General features: G+C 49.1%; 1 protein-coding gene across 1 annotated transcript in view; it reads right to left on the bottom strand.

Annotated features, from left to right (window-relative positions):
* Window positions 1-19,897, bottom strand: part of GPR107 (G protein-coupled receptor 107) — a 57,868-nt gene that overhangs the window by 18,313 nt on the left and 19,658 nt on the right. The window contains exons 8-14 of the mRNA XM_052647963.1: window positions 19,281-19,391; window positions 18,327-18,460; window positions 14,063-14,138; window positions 12,385-12,458; window positions 11,899-12,016; window positions 9,206-9,336; window positions 5,793-5,836 (exon numbers count right to left, since the gene is read on the bottom strand). Coding sequence (XP_052503923.1) covers window positions 5,793-5,836; window positions 9,206-9,336; window positions 11,899-12,016; window positions 12,385-12,458; window positions 14,063-14,138; window positions 18,327-18,460; window positions 19,281-19,391 — 688 coding nt within the window. The remainder of the gene's footprint in view (window positions 1-5,792; window positions 5,837-9,205; window positions 9,337-11,898; window positions 12,017-12,384; window positions 12,459-14,062; window positions 14,139-18,326; window positions 18,461-19,280; window positions 19,392-19,897) is intronic.

Raw genomic sequence — 19,897 nt, 5'->3', positions numbered from 1 at the left:
CTGTAGGTGCGGTTTCTAAGATGGTATCTCTTGAATGTCTACAGCAGCCAGGAGCCAGCAAACTCTTTTTGTGCGGGCTGGAGAGCAAGTGTTTCAGGCCCTCTGGGCCGGGTGGTCTCTGCCACAGCCCCTCACCCCTGCCACTGCAGCACAAAAGCAGCCACAGACCACAAGCGTACACAGGGACACGGCTGTGTCCCAATAAAACTTTATCTACAAAAACAGGTGGAGGGTTATTTCTCTTCCTTTCTCGGCAGTGGGTTTTTTGTTCGGCCTGTTTATATGAATAAACCCAAATAAAACATTCTCCCCCCATTAACTGTCCAGAATGAACAGACATCTTCGTCACAAGAATATGGCCAACTAAGTCTGAAACGGGCTCAGCAGGCACAGGAGAAGAGAGCCAGGCAGCTTCCGCTCCCGCTCGTGGCCCTCATGACCAGCAGAGGCTCAACAAGTCTCATCCCTAAGACACGGCTCTCAGACTTTCAGTCTCAGGACCCTTCCCACGTTCAAGAGCGTCTGTTAATGTGGGTCAAGTCTACCAGTACCTACCGTATTAGAAACTGACACCAATTTTTTAAATATTTAATAACTCATTTATAGGTTAACAAAAATAAATCTATTATGTGTTAATATAAACAATGTTCTCCTCATAAAATAAAAAACTCAAATTTCAGGAGAAAAGTAAAACTGTTTCCCATTTTTGTAAATCCCTTCAACATCTGGCCTAATAGAACAGAACTGGATTCTCATATTTGCTTCTGCCTTCAGTCTGGTGTGAGGGAGTGTTCTGATTGAAGTTTATTTAAAAAAAAATAGGGCCTGATCAGAGGCAGGCCTTCTCAGAGAACTGCAAACAGTCGTCTTTGATTCTGCATTACAGCTTGACAAGTGGCAGCTTCTTAAAGATGGGGAACTAAGATGGGGAATCTGAAACTGTAGCAGTGAATTTCCATACTGTCACAGTGAAATCCGCTGGTCCACCTCAAGCTTTGAACAGATCTTTTATTCATGTGTGTGTAACATGCACTGATCAGGTGGAAAATATTGTCTGTGTAACATGCATTCATCAGGTGGAAAAATATTCTCTCACTGAGTTAGAGGAGATCTCTGAAATACTGAAATTCATCATGAAATATTTACATTTATTAATATCACCTCTGTTCATATCAGATGTCTGTTAAAAACTGGGAAGCTGTCAAGTTTACAGGGGTAGATTCTACGTTTTCCTAAATTAAAACCTGTATTTTCAAGCGAAAATGAGATCACTGACAACAAATACTTTTCGTTTTCCTGAAGTGACATACACATTTCATTCATTTTCAAGAAAATGTCTGTTAAAAGCCCAGGCCTGAGTAACTGTAGTTTGACCATCATCATTCCTTCAAATAAAAACAGTGTCCTGGGCCTTCCGTGGTTAAGAATCCACCTGCCAATGCAGGCAACCTGGGTTCGACCCCTGGGTCTGGGAAGATGCCACATGCTGCGGGGCAACTAAGCCTGTGTGCCACGACTACTGAGGCCCACACTCCCTAGAGCAGCCCCTGCCACGCGAAGACCTCACACCCCAACTACAGAAGCCCATGCGAAAGTAACAAAGACCCAGCACAGCCCCAAAAAACGTCCCGAGAGAACGCAGCTAGCGGAGCTCACAAGCTCACACCGCTGCACACGTGCTCTTCCTCAAGATGACCACCACACTCCAGAAGGAAGCGCAAGTGCTTCCTGGGCGTGTCCCATTCCACACGGAGCGGTGAAAGACACGAGTCCAAGGGCTGCGATGTACCGACGTTAAAAGTTTCTCCTAACTCATCAAGGGCTCTCTTCAGTGACGCGAGCCTTCTCCGCGCGTGAGCAGGCGAGAATGAAGAGAAGGCAGCGGCCACAGCAGCCCGGTGCCCCGGCCGAGCAGCCTGCTGACGTGCCAGCTGGCTTACCCGCCACTGCTTCTGCGCCGTCAGTGCAAAGACCAACAGCAAAGAAGGCTGATGACATCGCATTACGAAGAAAGTTCTGACCCCAAGGACCCTCTGGAGGATGGTTGCCCTGACGAACCTCTCGAGGTCACAGCTACTTTCGGAACATGGCAGCGGCTGCAATGAAGCCACTTCTCCACTCCCCCAGCAACCAGCCAACCACCATTTGTTTCAGGGCTTTTGAAGCTCATATGAAAGCTAAGATTCCCCAGAACGCTTCCTCTGAAATTTTCCTCAGAAACTCAAGGGGGTTGTGGGGAGGGAGGTGCTCAGAAACAGAGACTGTTAATTAGATGCAGGGCGTGTATCCCCAAGGCATCCTCTGAGGTAATGACACTGGAGGAAGAAAAGGGAATAGGAAGGCAGGCTCAAGGGCAGAGACGGTGACTCCTGGCAGGCTTGAAACGCAGCGGCAGCAGAGTCGGACGTGCCTGTGAAGACTCCATGAAGCCGCCTCTCAGAACGCAGTGCAGCAGTGACTCCAAATGACAAAGGACGTGAGAGGAGCCAGCGCGTGCGACAGAGGAGACAAACGCGTGACTAGGACAGTGGGCAGCTTCGCCCTCCATGCCGTCCTTCACACTCTCTCAGCTTCAGTCAGAAGGAGCCCAGAGACGAAGATGTCAACAACTCCAAGCCCAGCCTCTCTGAAAGCACCACGGACCCCAAGTGCAGGCAGAGCGACGGCAGACAGCACTGCCCCTGCTTGCGATCAGGCAGCTTGGACGGCACACTCTTAAGAAGCTGACGTTCTTAAGCCCAAGTCACTGTCAAGGTCATGCAATTAGTCAGTGGAATAATGAGCCTAAGAATAAGAACCAAAGTGTCAGGCTCCATCCAGCGAAGAGCTTCCAAATCCAGGAGGAGATTTTATCGTCCACAGCCTTCACTCTGTCAGCTGTCTCAGGATGGGCGAGATCTCAGGAAGGGCGAACTGAGGAGCAGAGGGTCAGCACCACATTCCAGACCCAGGGGTCCACGGGCGGTGTGCTCACTCAAGCCTTCCCGTGCCGCCGCACCACTGTCCTGGGCGGCAGAGCGGGGCACGGCCACTCAGCAGTCACGTCTGAGAAGGGCCTGCCAGCACAGCCAGCTGGCCTGAGTTCTCTGCACGGGAGACATCAATTGCGGGGACACAGCTGCCCTGACTCTGCAAGTGTCGCAGCTCTCAAAGTGCAGAGTGAAGCATGCGTCTGGAGATGAGCTCCAAAGCGCCCCCAGCCTAAGTCAGTTCAATGGAGGAACTCGAATCAAAGAGATACCCCTACTCCCATCTACTCTGTCCCCCTCTCAAAGGGCTTGAGATATCTGCTGATGGGAAGTGGGTGCTTTCTTAATGGTCTGTCCCCCTGAGAACGGTGGACGCGAGCCCTGGTGTGCCCTCACGACTTCCGGCTCTAGGACTGGCCCTCCACTCAAGAGGCCCCTTGCTGTCACCTGGTGGAAGGAATAGGAAACTGCCTCATGCGCCCTGGACGATGACAAAAGCATGCCTGCTCCACGATGGTTCTCTTCACTACGGATGTGGGCGGACAGGGGTGACCCCTCCTGGCTGCACCATCTATCCCAGGGAGAACATTTCACCAGGATGCTCAGCCAATGGTCAACTTCTCATGGAATAAATGGTCACAGAGACAATTAACTGCCACAGTCACCCTTCATGTCCTCTAAAAGGAAGGTGGAGAAGGCAGAGAGGCGCCAGAGGGTCAGGACAGCAGAGAGAACGGGAGAAGGCAGCGCTGAGGAAGAACCAGGAACTCACCAAGGGGAAGAAGAGGACAGAAAAAACTGATCGACTGGAGGACATTACCCTTAGGGTTTTTAGACATTTTCAGTCGAATGGTCAGAAAAATGAACCCAGAACCACAAGCGTAAAAAGATTTTAAAAAGTTAAAATGTCACATCTCAACACATTAAAGTCAGAGAAAGATCTATTAAGTTACAGAAATAATAAAACGGGACTTCCCTGGTGGCGTGGTGGGTAAGAACACGGGACACAGCCAATCCCTGGTCCGTGGAAGCTCCACGTGCCTCGGGGCGACGAGGCCCACAAGCCACAGCTACTGAGCCCGCTTGCTGCAGCTGCTGAAGCCCACGTGCCTAGAGCCCGTGCTCTAGAACAGGAGAAGCCCCCGCAACGAGAAGCCCACGGCCCGCGACTGGAGAAAGACCGCGAGCAGCAACAGAGACCAAACCCGGCCAAAACATAAATAAAACCCGTGAATAAATACAGCGGTATGCACACGTTAAAAATAATAACAACAAAACTAATTTTACATACAACATGCATAGAAGAAGGAAAAAAAGAAAGTCAAGAAAATGCCCAAACAATAGGTATTTCCCAGAAGGTGGGTTTTGTTTTCTACTTTGGATCCTCTTGTTTGTGACAAGATGCTTTATTGAGACTCTCATTTGTGGTTTGTTTTCAGCAGCTTTCTTTCATCCATTGCGAGAAGGCAGGAGGGTTCTATGAGATCCACGGCTCAGAGGAAGGCTAGGTAGCCAGGCTAAAAGCAAAAGATTTCTGCAGAGCACAGTCCAGCTTCAGCTCACTGAAAAGAATCTATCACCGAGGGCATTCCAGAGGGAGAAGGAAACCCAGGGCCTTTGAAGGAAGGAGTGAAAAACACAAGAGAGCTATTTCCTGAGACTAGAAAGAAAATGAGCTAGCACATTCTGCAGGGGGTGGGCCTGTGGCCCCCCGGGGAGCCGAGGGGCCTTGGGAGCCTGGAATCTGAGCACTGACTGAGGCTCCCAGCCTGGCGTGACCCTCACACACCAGGCTACTCACAGCAAGACCCGAATAGCAGGAATCTCAACAGGAACTACTGTGGGCCCCAGACTACGTATTGTGCTCTCAGTAAGAATCTGAGATTGTGCCTGACACTGGTGGGAAGGCTTGAAGTCAGGTTAGTTCAAATTAGAGAAAATGATGTGATACTCGTACAGCAAGTGTGAAGGAAGATTCCTACCTACTATTTACCAAATTTTCCAAAATGAATCCACATTACTTTTACAATCAGAAAACAGATTGACAACGTTATTTTATCTAACGACAAGTGAATAATCTGCCTTAAAGAACATTAGCACAGCACTGGGTGTGTGACTTCATGGATCCAGAGGCAGGTGGGACCTTTGTGAGTCTGGCTCCTTGACCCCTGTGGCCTGAAATCCCCACTTGGCCCACGGCACCCTGCAGTCCTGGACATGATTCAAATAAGCCCCGAGACACACACAACACTTTCTCTGCAGTTTCTTTTCTGACTTAGGAGGCCGAGTTGGAAAACCAAGAAGCAGCAGAAGGGTTCTAACTGCACGACAACTTAAAAATCAGAGCGCTTTAGAGGTTCTTTCTGGCATCAGTCTCTTTTTAAATTAATACCGACACATCTATTTTGAAAGTGTGTTTTAAGTCAGCAGGAAGGGACGCTTTACACATAGCCATCCCGGATCCGTAAGACCTTCTGTTCGCATGGGGAGGTGTTATCTGGTCCTTCCAAGACAACATTTGCTCCTCCTGACTCAGTTTTGAGAAGGTGAGGATCACACTCACGAATGGAAATGCGGTGAATCATCTGGTAAGCAGAGTCACTCCCAAGCCTTCTACAGCTGGGCTCAGCAACGCTCCCCACCTGCCTCGTCACCCAACAACCAGGCTGCTCTTACAAAGCCCCTGCCCACCCACCCTCCCCCCAAGAAGCCAGCATCGTGGCCCCCCCCCCCCCCCGCCCGCCCCTGCAGTGCCCAGGCACAAGGCTTTAGGGAAGGCTGGCCAAAAGAACCAAAGAATAAAAACAATACAAAGGAACTTGCCTTTTCCATCTGTGGCTGATGCTTCTTGTAAATGCCTGATTGACCTAAAAAAAAACATTTGAAGAACAAAAGGTTAGCTAACGAATTTGCATTCCTCTCCATTTTCAGTACTAGTAACTTGAGGCCTTGAATTTCTCCACATAAACTAAAAGGCTGGAACGGATGACTTTATAGAGCACTCCCTGGACATGGTGATGGTGATAACCAAGCCTCAGGCATGTGTGGCTCTCAAGCCTGAGAGTTAAAGACGCCCTCTGCTGGCTGCAAGAAGTCTGGCAAGGGCCTTGTGTGAGGGGAGAGATCAAAACACCGTCGTGAGCAGTCTGCATCTTCTGCTGCTGCTAAGTCGCTTCAGCCGTGTAACCCCTCGACGGCCTCCTACCAGGCTCCTCTGTCCCTGGGATTCTCCAGGCAAGAACACTGGAGTGGGCTGCCATTTCCTTCTCCAACGCATGAAAGTGAAAAGTGAAAGTGAAGTCGCTCAGTCCTGTTCGACTCTTTAGCGACCTCATGGACTGCAGCCCACCAGGCTCTTCCATCCATGGGATTTTCCAGGCAAAAGTACTGGAGTGGGGTGCCACTGCCTTCTCCATTGCATCTTCTTTAGGTTGGTGCAAAAGTAACTATGGTTTTGCATTGCTGAACTTTGCTGTTTGATTTTGGAATACATTCTTAAATAAATGTGGTTATGTTATACATCACTTTAATGCACATTCCTCGCTTTATTACTTGCTGTTTATTTTATATTTATTTTAGACTAGGGAAACGACTACCATTCCTTCAAGCATCTTGACAACTTCTTGCAGGGAAAACGCTTCCACAACCAACAGGAGGCAGAAAATGCTTTCCAAGAGCTTGCTGAATCCCAAAACATAGATTTTTATGCTACAAGAATAAACAAACTTATTCCTCATTGGCAAAAATGTGTTGATGGTAACGGTTCCTATTTTGATTAATAAAGCTGTGCTTGAGCACAGTTATAATGATTTAAGGGCTTCCCTGGCGACTCAAACAGTAAAGAATCCATCTGCAATGCAGGAGACCTGGATTCGATCCCTGGGTTGGGAAGATTCCCTGGAAGAGGGCATGGCAACCCACTCCAGTACGCTTGCCTGGAGAATCCCCATGGACAGAGGTGTCTGGCAGGCTACAGTCCATTGGGTTGCAAACAGTCAGACACGACTGAGCAACTGAGCACACACGGTGATTTAAAACTCACAGTCCAAAACTGCAATTACTTTCCACCAGCCTAATATCTAATCTCAGTCCCACCTCTATGCCCCCACCCCAAATGGACCAAGACAATGCAGGCTCAATGAGCTCACTTGCCACCTGGAGAGAATGGACCCTATAAGGTCACAGGCCGACCTCTAAAGCCTAGACCTAGGGGCTGTGAGCACAAGGATTCATACAAACTTGGTATTTCATTGACTGGGTATTTCTAACTTTGCCAAAAACATGCTGGCCTCCAAGGAGTCTTTTCCAGCTAGGAAGTGCTGGCAACTAATTACCATTAGTACAGACAGCGGAACAGGAACGTTCTTAAGGAAGCTGTGGACCAGCGTTCCAGGCAGAGTTGAGGGGCACGGAAGGAGGGACTGTCTGAGAGGAAGGGCACAGCGCGAGCAGACCTGCTGCGGGGCAGGGCCGGGGTCTCGTGGGCCTGGGCTGCAGGCCTAGCCCAGCCAACCACGCTCGACTGGACTGTGAGTCCTTTCTCCCAAAAACTCTGTAGTCTACCCACCTGGGAGAACTGAATGGCACAACACATGAAATTAAGGAGCACAAAGATGCCGACAAACCGATGCTGGCTGAATCTGAGTGTCCAGAAGAAATTCTGACACAGTTTCTTAAATCATCTCTCTAGTACTTGGGTTTTTCTCATTTTACAGCAATTTTCAGAACATCTACCGTGAAGAATCTTGCGTTTGGCATCTGCTCCTTAGTGTTGCAATCAACGAATGGCAGGAAGGGACCCTTTGTAGCTCCACAGTGCATCTCAGCCTTCCTCAATTTCCCTTTTTGGCCGCACTCTGTGGCTTGCAGGATCCTAGTTCCTGGACCAGGGATTCCAACAGGGGCCCCCAGAAGTGGAAGCTCAGAGTCCTAACCACTGGACCATGGGGGAACCTGCCCACAGGTCCTTTCTATGTTGCTGTGCTGAGGGTGACAGGCGTCAGAGTTGGGGCTGACGCTCTGTTCCCTAGTAGTAAGATGCTCTTTCCAACTAGAGACGATGCTAGTCATCCTGTTTCAAATGTCTGGGTCGCTATTCCTGAACAGGATACGAGGCAGTTGTGGAGACTAAGAAGACTCATTTGTGCTCTCTCCTAAGCAGGCAGCTGTCTGTTGAACTGATATGTGAACATGTGTGATGTACGAGTTAGGTTAAGAGTGAATCTAACATGCTCGGGACTTCCCCGGTGGGCCAGCAGTGAAGAGACTGCTCCAAATGCAGGGGCCCAGTCTTGATCCTTGGTCAGGAAACTCGATTCCCACATGCCGCAACTGAGAGCCCACATACCGCAACCAACATCCAGTGGGCCCCAATAAAGTTTTATAAAGTGGATCTAACTGACTGAAACGAGGATTACACTCCACTGACACCATGTTCTAAATAATCAGAAAAATGAACGACCCCATCAACCCCAGGACCATAAAAATACTAATTCACTGTACGGGGCACTCCAGTATGGGAACACCTCACTTCTAAGAGAAGACAGCTAAGTCTATTTTTTAAAACTTTATTCCAAAAGAACTGATTGTTTTCAAGTGGCCACAGAACTAGATCATAATGAGGGTGAGTGTCCGATTTCTGTGAGCCTTTCTTTCTTCCTATGGAAGCAAGAATTTCCTTCACTTGGATGCGCTCTAAGGAGGATATTCTTCCTCTTCAATCGCTGACTTGGCACTAACTAACATGTCTTTACACATAGTCAAAGCACAGTATATGCATCTAAAGTCTGCCAATTTCAGGGATGAAGTGAATCCATCTGATGACATTTACGTTTATGAGCTGAGAACTACCACTAGTTTTATGTTGATGTACTTCCTCATTTTCTATCTAACTTGGCAAGAAGAGGCCATCTGTAGGCTTTCTTCAACTTCAACTCCCTTTCCTTCAAATTCACACGGCCGTTTTATGTTGCTACTGAGTTCTCATCTCCAAACCCTTTTAGCATCTCAAGTGCTAAAAGTCGGTGCCAGGTGAGCGCTACTGCAGTCCCCTGGGGAACCTAACAGAGACACAACTCCCCAGTCCAGCCTGGAGACTAACTCAGGTCAGCCTGGGGCCCAGGAAGCTGTCGTGTGCCCCGGGTGACTCTGACCAGTTTGGGTTCAGCGGGTCCAGCTGCCAGGCTGGGTGGACATGCCCGTGGCGAAGGCGTGGCCTCCCCCCGAGGGGAACTCACCACACCACCGGGAAGAGGATGGCCCCGCAGCACAGCAGGTCAACCAGAAACAGGGAGTCCTTCCACAGGCCGTACTCTGTCGTTCCCTCCTCGGTGGACTCTATGATGATGTAGGCCACGTTGGCCAGAACCTGCGGGACACAGGGAGCATGGACAGATCTGTGCGACAGAGCCCCGGGGCAGCGGACACCCGGGCCTACAGGCTGGGCTGCGTGTGCTCCGTCCTGTCGCTAAGCAATTAGCATGTTATGAAAAGTCCCTCAGCTGGTTGGACAGAAGGCAACAGTCTAAATAAAACCTGTGACACCTCTGAGCACAAGGGAAACACAGTTGATGAACTATTCTTTTGAAGATTATCACTAGGTAAGACAGCAGAGGAGTTCCACCTCTACTCCATGCAAAGTCCGTGGTCCCAAACACTCTGCTTCACTGCTCTACAGGGAATTCTCCATATTTCCACAGAAATGGGAAACCTGTCATGCTATGACTTAGGAAGGGTAGTTTCTCTTTCCGTCTAGGACATATCAGTTAAATCATCACTGAAGCCACACTTCATACCAATGCAAAAATTAGCCTGAAATCTCTCACTGACACCCAGCCTCTGAGCTCCTTCAGAAGCCTCGTCCAGTGTACAGGTCTGCATCTGTGGCTCTAAGAAGACAAACTGGGAAATAAACAGCTTAATTCCATCTTGCCCTCAGTTCACACTCTGGACACAAGCACTCGAAGCACTGGTGCGGGACCAGGCGCCAACAGTGTTCCTGAAACGCCACGTTTGCTTCCCTCACTCCCTACTCAGGAGCACGCAGTGGCTCCCATGACCAGAAGGAAACAGTTTCAACTTGTCAAGGCTGATGTTCAAGGACTTCCCAGACTAGCCCTTGCATTTAAATCCTCGTAACTTCCTTATATTTGATTGTCTAAATGGCCTTGCTTCCTCAGAGTGACCTGCCTTGTAGCCTTGTGTTTTTGTTCCTTCTGGGGAACAGAAGAGGGAAAGCTGGGAAGAGCCTCCATCACGTCACTCCAGGCTGCGTGAAGCAGAGTGGGGCTGAAGAGGGGGGCAGCTGCTCCTGGAGGGAGGGGAGACGGGGCAGGAGGACCCCGGCCACCGTCTCCCAGCTCTTGAGGCCTTGGCAGGCTGGAGAACACTACCCAGGAGAAGTGGCCATGGTGGCTCAACAGCCAAGGCCCGTCCAGCGCCTTAGCCTCTCCTGCTCGCCCGACGGCAATGTCACGTTTGCCTCTGTCACGGGTCCTTCCTTAAAATCTAGGCCAGGCCCATCTCCACCAGACAGCTCTTCCAGATCATCCGAATTGAAGTGAATACTCTCTTGCTGGAAACCTACAGCGACCAGTCTGGAGCGTTTACGTGGCACTAACATATGGTTTTTCCAGTGGTCATGTATGGATGTGAGAGTTGGACTGTGAAGAAGGCTGAGCACCGAAGAATTGATGCTTTTGAACTGTGGTGTTGGAGAGGACTCTTGAGAGTCCCTTGGACTGTAAGGAGATCCAACCAGTCCATTCTAAAGGAGATCAGCCCTGGATGTTCTTTGGAAGGAATGATGCTAAAGCTGAAACTCCAGTACTTTGGCCACCTCATGCGAAGAGTTGACTCATTGGAAAAGATCGTGATGCTGGGAGGGATTGGGGGCAGGAGGAGAGGGGACGACAGAGGATGAGAAACTCGATGGACCTGAGTTTGAGTGAACTCCGCGAGATGGTGATGGACAGGGAGGCCTGGCATGCTGTGATTCATGGGGTTGCAAAGAGTCAGACACGACTGAGCGACTGAACTGAACTGAACATATGCTCTTATGACTGAAAGTGAAGATGGTTTTGCCACAAACATTGCCAAACCATCAATCACCGGGTGAGCGGGCTGACCTGGGTGCCTGGGGAATTGGCACCGTTCCAATCCTCACCCACCACACTTGCACTTGGCTCCAAATGATCACGGACGAGAACGACTTTATCAAACAGATGCTCTCTGGTCAAGCAGAGCTGAGGAGTTGTGTGTCCCTGCTAGATCTGTTTATCGTGCATTCTTTACGTCCAAGTTCTACCTCCAATAAGACTGCTACACATAAGACAAAGTTTCTTTCCTAAAGGGCTCACAGTTTTTTAAAGTTGGCCTCAGTCCAAGGCCCCAAACACATGAAGCTCTTAATAAACGTTTGCCCCAATGGCTCATATTCTACCTTCTGGAAACTCACTGGTGTCATTCACATTTTACAATAATTTGTTGGGAATTTCCTGGCAGTCCAATGGTTAGGACTTAGTGCTTTCATTGCCATGGTCCAGTTCAGTCCCTGGTTGGGGAACTAAGATCCTGTAAGCCGAGCAGCACAGCCAGAAAAAAGAGAAATCATTAACCAAGTCATAGTGTACCCAGGCTTCTTTGCTAAGAGGACCATGAGATGCAGAAAAGGCGGCAGTACGTTTCCCTAACTTCTCAGCAGCTCCCTGTTCATGTGCTGTTTAAAGACGGCAGATGGTGGAGCACCTCCCAGTGCAAGAACCTGAGATCTGGGTCCATCAGAATCCAGAAAGACAGGCCCAGGCTTCAACCCCAAAGCCAGAGGAGGGGGGTTTCCAGGAGACCCAACTTCCTCTCCCCAGACAGGCCTGGAGCAGGGCCCAGCAAATGCTTGAGAGAAGGAGGACGAGCACGGTTAGAGATCCTTTACCTGCAGCGGGATGACAACCATGAAGACCTTCTTGTCTTTATCAGAAAGGATGTGCTTAATGAAAGCCCAGCCAGTGCCGATGAGCGCGATGGTGATGAACAGCAGTGCCCCCTTCAAGCTGCAAAAGGGAAGAATGAACAGACTTCAACGGGTCTCTTTAGCCTTTCATTCCGAGTCACAGTCTACAGCTCATTCTATGATTTCACACACTTCCTCCAAAAGACAGATGGCCAGATGTAGGGAACGCACGTCAGTGAACAGTGTTTCTTTTCCGGCACAGCAATAGTTAGCTACATGGCCCACTGTTGTGCTGGGGGGACCCCTTCAGGAGCATGCTGACAGCCACCCACGCGCCCCACGGCTGCCCTGGGAGGGCGGGGCCGTCTCCCTCGCCCTGGGGCAGGTCTCACACTAGCTCAGCTCCGCAGCCTTGCCCAGCCATTACGTCATAGGACGGGTACTTCCCAAGGCACTCTCGGTACTCACAGGTGAGTGATGTAGTACACCACAGCCCACCCTTCGATCGGGAAGCCCTGGGAGGAGATGTAGTGGTAGTCGATCTGCGAGAAAACAGGTGCGTTTCAGAAAGGTCTACCAATGCCTTACCCACAGCAGGACAGGAAATGCCACCAGAGGCCCTTGTGATGGGGACACCCGCTCCCACTCCCTAACACTGCACCTGCGGATGCACAGTGAAGCACGTGAGCCCACTGCGAATGGCAGGGAGCCTGGGAAACGAGACAGAAGGGTTCCACGTCACTAACCCCTAGTCCGGGTCCCTCTCTTTTTTTTGGCCCCACTGCGTACCATGTGGGATCTTAGTCCCTGACCAGGGATCGAATGTGCAGCCCCTGCATTTGAAGCATGGAGTCTTAACCTCTGTACCGGCAAGGAGTCCCAAGGTCCCTCTCTTGAGGCAGATGATTCACTCTGGCAAATGGCTGCCTATTCTCTTCTTATAAGAAATCTCCAAGGGAGTCCCTGGTGGTTAGGAGTCCAGGTTTTCACTGCTGGGTCCCGGGTTCAATCCTTGGGCAGGGCAACTGAGATTCCGCAAGTGGTACTAAATGGCTAATTAATGAATTAATATATAAAAGTAAAGATGTAAAAAACCAAAACAAAAAACAAAAACATCCTCCAAATGTCACGGGTCTTTTCAATCCCAGGCAACAGCTTTCTTTCTCATAGCCTTGCTGCTTACATAATAACTAACTCAGTTAAAAAACCTATGTGGAATCACCCAGCTTCAACTCTATTTTCTTTGGCGGGGGGGGGTGGGGGGGTGGGGGGGGGAACCAAACCTGTAAATTTAGAGCTACCTGAAGCTACCAATGAATTTCCACTGAAGTGGCCAGCTTCAGTAGCGCCCCAAATGCCTGCAGGCAGGATGCCCAAAGCCGACATCAGTCCCTTCATGCACCTTTCATTCCTCTACACGTAGCTGTCTGGATATGAAAGTGACCCAAGAAGCCTATGACTTGTCATCTGCATGATACCAGAAGGAATCCTTTTACCTTAATCCAAACGGGAAACTAGCCAGATAATTGTCCTTTCTTGAAACTGCAACTGGATACATTATTACTTTTTCTAGGACAACATTCTTACGGGCAGTAGGCTTCTGAGAGAGTCTGGAGACTGTCACCCTCCCAGATGGGGCCCACGGATATCTCGCAGGCCTACAAAGTGGGGAAGCTGTGACTGTCTCCCGCCGGCTGGCTCATTTCAGTCTGCATCGGCACTAAATATTCAGAGCTTGACTCAATTCTTATGCCTCAACCTTCAGAGCATCAGTTTCCTCTCAAACAAGTATGCTAACAGTGAATTTCAGATCAAATGGGAACGTGGGGGACTATTTCAAAAAATAAAGGAAGCTGTGGAAACAATTCATGAGGTAGCCCTCTAATCTCAAGAAATGACTAGGAGGGTGAAAAAATAAAATATCTACAAGAGAAAACTCCAAGTCTGTAGGTAATATCTAAAGATGTCTTAAGTCTAGCACTAGGGAGGCTATGATGATTTATCCCATGACCAGCCCTTCCCAGACCAAAGGAGGCTTCATGGCAAAGGTATTCTTTTATCTGTTGTTGGATATAGCCTGTCTTCCAACTTATTTTCCCTGATAATATAGGTATTTCATAAATGACCCCAAAACACTAATACATACTGCGTGGAACACCAAGGAAAGAGACTTGGTGAAAGGAAGGGCAGCCATCAGCCAGTGAATTTTAAAGACATCATTCCTATAAAACAGAGAGAAAAGAATTTAAGGACAATTTCACATTCCCAAAGGACAGCCAAAGCTCCACCCATCAAATATTTATAAGGAAGTCGTAAATATGATCTAAGCAAACCACAAACACCAAGCTTTTTTTAAAAAGTGGTTGCTGCCAGCAGAGAAGGCGTGGAATGGGGTCCTAAGTCATCTCTACCATGTAATCCAAATCTGTGAATGGAGCCAAGTTATGCACAATGGGTTCCCAGGCCTGATAAGATGGAAATAAATCTAAACAGGTTGCCAGTTTCCTCTCTGGAAACCACCCTGGAAAGCCCACAGAGGCAAGAAAGAGGCAGATACATTTATGAAAATGGCACAAAATCCCCAAGAAGGCAGAGGTGACTAGGCACAGCTCTAGGGGAAATCACTAGCCCAGAGAGGTGGGCTTGGTGCTAGGTAGCAGGGATGGTCAAAGACCATGCCCCTCTCTGTCCGCTGAAGCTGGAACCTGCCAAACACACCAGGCCAGTGAGACATAGCACCCATTCCCCCCCACCTCCTCTGCGGGTACTAGTCCACCCTCAGGCTGCCAGGCATTCAATTCCTCTACCCCTTCCCGCCTCGCCCTAGGAGTTAACCTGAGACACACAAAACCATGACAGAGAAAAAGTTCTAAACCCTATGAAAGAAACCAAAGACTTGAGGAAGAGCGACAGGGGGAACTCCCACTCTCTGATATCAAGACAATCTGCAAAGACACAGCAGTTAAAAAATGGGGGACAGTGAGCATCAGAGAAGTAAACCACCAGAACAGACTAGCAAGCTTAAAGACAGATTTGTGCTTGTACGGAAGCTTAATATTTAAGGTGACACCAGGTCAGTGGGAAAAGAATAGACTGCTTAATACCTGGCACTGGAGGAGAAAAAAAACTCAGCTTAAACCTATATAATAAATGAGGAGAGCTGACCTCAGCTTCACGCTTACCTATACCCCAGGGGGATTTGGCTGCTAAACAGAAAACAGACATTTTGTGATCTGGAGTAGGAATGGGTCTCTCAGGATCCACGAGGCACGACCCAGAAGACTACAATTACATGGCCTCGACTCCATTAATGTGAAAGATTTTCCCTCAACAATTCAACTGGGAAAAGAAATCGGCAATGTCTTAAGGCATACGAGAGACTGAGATTCAAATGTGCACGGAACTCAAGCACAGCAACCAGGGACAGACAGAACACCTGACGGAAGGATAATGCAAATACAGGCTGTCACGCGGGGAAGCCCGGGAGGCAGATGTAACTCTAGAAAGACGCCAGAGAAAACGAGGCACCGACTCAGGTGTCAGTGCCGGCGTGCGTGCGGGAGCAGCACCCGCCCGCCCAGGCACCCCAGGAAGCAACCTGGCAGCGCTCAGCGAAACTAAAAGAGCACTCGCCCCACGCCCAGCGCGCCTCCTCCTGGAATGAACCTCAGAGGCTGCCCGAGCCGTCTGGGGACAAGCTAAGGGTCCACCATGAAGGGGGCGGGCAAGCGAAATGGGGCGCCCACCGGATGCCACAGAGGAGCTGAAAAGCCATGAACTGGGTGCACACCAGCGGTGTGCCTGCATCTTAAAGAGGACGTTACCGAGTGGAACAAGGTACTAAAACAATACCTACAGACAGGACAGTTCATATGAATTAAAAATACATTCAATACCAGTAAACGTGATTTGTTTATCAAGATACACAAATACCCCAAAACACAAACCAAACACATGTGGGCGGCTGGCCGTGGGTGGGAAGGAACGAGAGGGGACAGGAAGTCAAACAGGAGAGGGCCTTGCACAGAACGATAAGGAGGGCGGGTCGTGAGTGACGCACGCCAGTTTCCGGGCTGGCTTCCTCCCTGGTTCTTTCCTGCTCCGGGGCCCACCTACTTGAAGGTCGAAAGGGAAGTCAAGGCCAGAGGAGTCTGTCCATCCTCAATAGCACGAGACTCAGCCAGGCTGCACAGCCGGCAAGGGCTGGGCTCACCCCCACGGCCTGGCCCCCTCGACCTGCAGCCTGGGGGACAGCGGCAACGGCAGGTGAAGGCAGGCAAGAGTTCCAGCTCTGAGGGGGCAGCGACCAGGCTCATACACGGGCTCTATCCTGACCGCCCTCCTCTCACGAGGCCTCAGAAACCTCTGCTGAAAATGGCGCCGCCACACTCAGTGCCGGGCTGGGCGGAGAGCAGCTCTAAGCAGGCCAGGTGTCCGTGTTCCCTCCCCAGCTCCCCGTGCTCCGGGGCCACGACAGAACTCACAGACGTGAGAGAGGCCACGATGGCACAGCAGACCAACGTGGGCCCAGGCCAGCTGTGCCCGGGACGCCAACCGTGGCTCTCACCTCCCCTCTCAAGGCCTCAACAAGCCAAGGCCCAAGTCTCTCGGCTCCCTCCAGCTCTAGGGGCTGTGAGTCTCTCCGAGAGCCCTAGAGTCACATCCATGACGTGACTCGAATCACCAACCCCACGTGGCTCAAGGCTCCTGGAAAAACATGGGGGGCGGGGCGGGTGGCAGAGGGCCAGAACAACATGTTTCTGGATCTACACTACACTTCAACAAGAAGTTTCAAATATGCTGTCCAAAGCAGGTCAGCCTCGTTTAACCACAGGTTTTAAACTGTCATCACAGTTTTATATAAAAGTGAACCAGTGACACTGACTGTTGCCTCGCTAAATAAAGGGAATTTAAAACACCACTGAACGTCTGGCTAAACTATTTTGCATGTGTCTCATCTTTGCATAGCGCGCTGATTTGCAAAGCCCTCTTGTACACAGCATTTCAGGGGAAATCACACAAGAAGTCTGAAGATCTAAGACTTTGAGAGGAAGGCAGATTATGGCAGATTATGACTGTTCCAGTTCTGCAGCTGAGGAAAGAGAATTACAGAGTGAAGCCAGGTACACTTCAATCAGCAGCAACAACAGTCAGCATTTACATTTGAAAACCAGGTTTCCAACTCCTAGTTCTTACTTGTCTACTAAAGGTAAGAGCAAAACCTTCCAAAAAAAACAAACAGAAAACCACCCTCCACCATCTTTTATGGCCCAGGATTCTTTTTCTCTTGTTAATGGTTTTCCGATCTCTAGTCCAAACATGATTATGTAGAGTCCTTCACAAGCAAACAAGATGTTCTTTGCATCCAGCGGGTGTAAAAGATATACAACAAACAGGAAACAGCACACTGCACCCAGCAGAGCCCAGTATTCGAGCGGAGCCATGCCCACTAGAAGACAGGCAGGCCTCCAGGGCTTAGAGGTCTCCACTTCTGGCCCACTGCTCCAGAGAAGGAGGCATCTGGTATTTGGGGTACTCCTTTATTGTGTGAATTCAAATCTCTATTATGATACCATATTTCCATACCATCCTTTACAGTTTGTGGGCGTCATAACAAACACTGTTCTTTAACTGAAAACTAGCATTTCGTTTCCACTTTGGGGGAGGGACACAGAATTAATCACTAGTTCTCACTAGTGATTAATCACTCATATGCTGCTACTCCCCTCAAATACCAAGAAGAGGAAGTTAAAGCCTCGGGGGTTTCAGGAGAAAGGCCAAGAGTCAGGCAGGCAGGCTTTGAAGGGGTTTTCTTGAGCCTCTGGAGGGCAGTGTCAATCCCGGCTGGGCCTTCAGAGCTCGGCAGCAGCTCCATGCTCTCACCAGGCACTGAACCATGGTTGCGCCTCTTATCTTAAGAACAAACAGCCCCTGAATGTGACCAATTCATTCACTCTGAGTCCTGAGCTGGGGTGTGCTTGCTATGGAAAGTGAAGTCGCCCTGTCGCTCAGTCACGTCCGACTCTGTGTGACCCCATGGACTCTAGCCTACCATGCTCCTCCGTCCATGGGATTTTCCAGGCAAGAGTACTGCAGTGGGTTGCCATTTCCTTCTCCAGACCTTGCTATGGAAACACTTTGCTTATACGTTTACTTCGATTATATATTACTGAAATATTTGGATTTGCTTTTTAAACCAAGCAATAGGAAGTAAACAAACATCATCACATGCAAAGGCCTCCCACACTGTAAGGCTTCTGCAGAGTCCCCCTTGTTTCGGGGAAGATGCCCTTTGAAGAGAACAGGACTGCTAGTGACAAGGTCTCTTGGTTCAGTAGACAGCAGCAGGTGAAATTAAACAAACACATCCCCAAGCCCTGGGGGCTGAAGGGCTCAAGGCGATAATTTACCGTCGTTTTCGAAGGATGTGAATCCAGATGGTCCCAGAGAGAAAGAAGAAGGCGGCCATGGAAATGTACAGTTTGGGGAGAGGGATTTCTCCTGCTGAGAGGTAGCTGTCAGGGTTCTTCTCTGTGATCTCGATCTGAAACCAACATGAGACTATTTTCACTTTTCAGGAGTAGACCATCCCATATTCAGTAATTTAGAATCTGCTATTTCACGGAAGCTCAAGAAAGTGAGCACCAGAAGGTAACCACCATATTCTCTTCGGAAACAGAGTTATAGATGACTTACAGACAGCACGGCGCATTTTTTTTTGGCTGCATCCTGAGGCATGTGGGATCTTAGTTCCCTGAACCAGGGATCGAACCTGCATCCCCTGCCTCGTTAGTGCAGAGTCTTAACCACTGGACCACCGAGGAAGTCCGAACAACCACATTCTTAATGCACAGGCTGAAGTGTAAACACATCCTAATATAAATCCTTTATATTTCCTTTTAAAGAATCCTCTGCTGAAGTATGTTGCCCACTGGCAGAAATGTTATTCTGGACATGTTTTTCTCTGCCACTGCTGCTGCTGCTAAGTCGCTTCAGTCGTGTCCAACTCTGTGTGACCCCACAGACGGCAGCCTACCAGGCTCCTCCGTCCTTGGGATTCTCCAGGCAAGAATGCTGGAGTGGGTTGCCATTTCCTTCTCCAACGCATGAAAGTGAAAAGTGAAAGTGAAGTCGCTCAGTCATGTCCAACCCTTAGCGACCCCATGGACCGCAGCCTTCCAGGCTCCTCCCTCCATGGGAGTTTCCAGGCAAGAGTACTGGAGTGGGTTGTCATTGCCTTCTCCGGTACGTTTTCTCTAACTCTGCTTAAATGTCCTTAAAACTGCTCTTAGAAAGGAAAAAACCATCTTGCATTTTACACAGCTGACAACATCTACGTGGAGCAGTTTTCATATAGTACTCACATCGAGGCTGAATGAAAACTTGTCATTAGACCAAACGTCACTTCCAAGACACTTATGAAAATAAAGACTGTAGAGGCCTTCTTGGTCATCAGTGCTGATGTTAAAGAAAAACTGAAAATGAAGAAGAAAAAAGTTTAAGGATATCCAAATCCTCAGCTAAATTTTTATTTATTTTTTTTTCTCAGCTGAATTTTTAAATCTCAAAGAAGTCATGAATACTACGAACAGAAGAAAATAGACTGTTTACTTCAGTTAATCAAACTCTCCTAGAGCAGAGCTCCAATACATGTTTTCTTATTCTTTGATACCCTCCTAATATTTTAACGATTTTCAAGCTAACAGAAAAGCAGACTGGGTACCCACTACCTAGACTCTACACTTGACTACACTTCCTTTATCACATATCTATCCATCAGTGATGGGTTTTTGCTGAAGTCTGCAGAGCTAACTTAAGACGCGGTTATCTAGCTTTCAAGCCCACACATTACTGTTTTGCCCTTTAGGTAAAAAATACTTCTAAAAAAGAAAGGATGTTCTTCTGGTACTTGAAAAAGTAAATGACCAGTAATTTCCTCATCAAAATGTACCTGTATGATTTTAGACAACAGTAACAGAGG

Source organism: Budorcas taxicolor, chromosome 11, assembly GCF_023091745.1.
Source record: "Budorcas taxicolor isolate Tak-1 chromosome 11, Takin1.1, whole genome shotgun sequence".
NCBI classification, from domain to species: domain Eukaryota; kingdom Metazoa; phylum Chordata; class Mammalia; order Artiodactyla; family Bovidae; genus Budorcas; species Budorcas taxicolor.
Note: the sequence above shows the minus strand (reverse complement) of the source record. Positions and strands in the feature narration are given on the sequence as shown.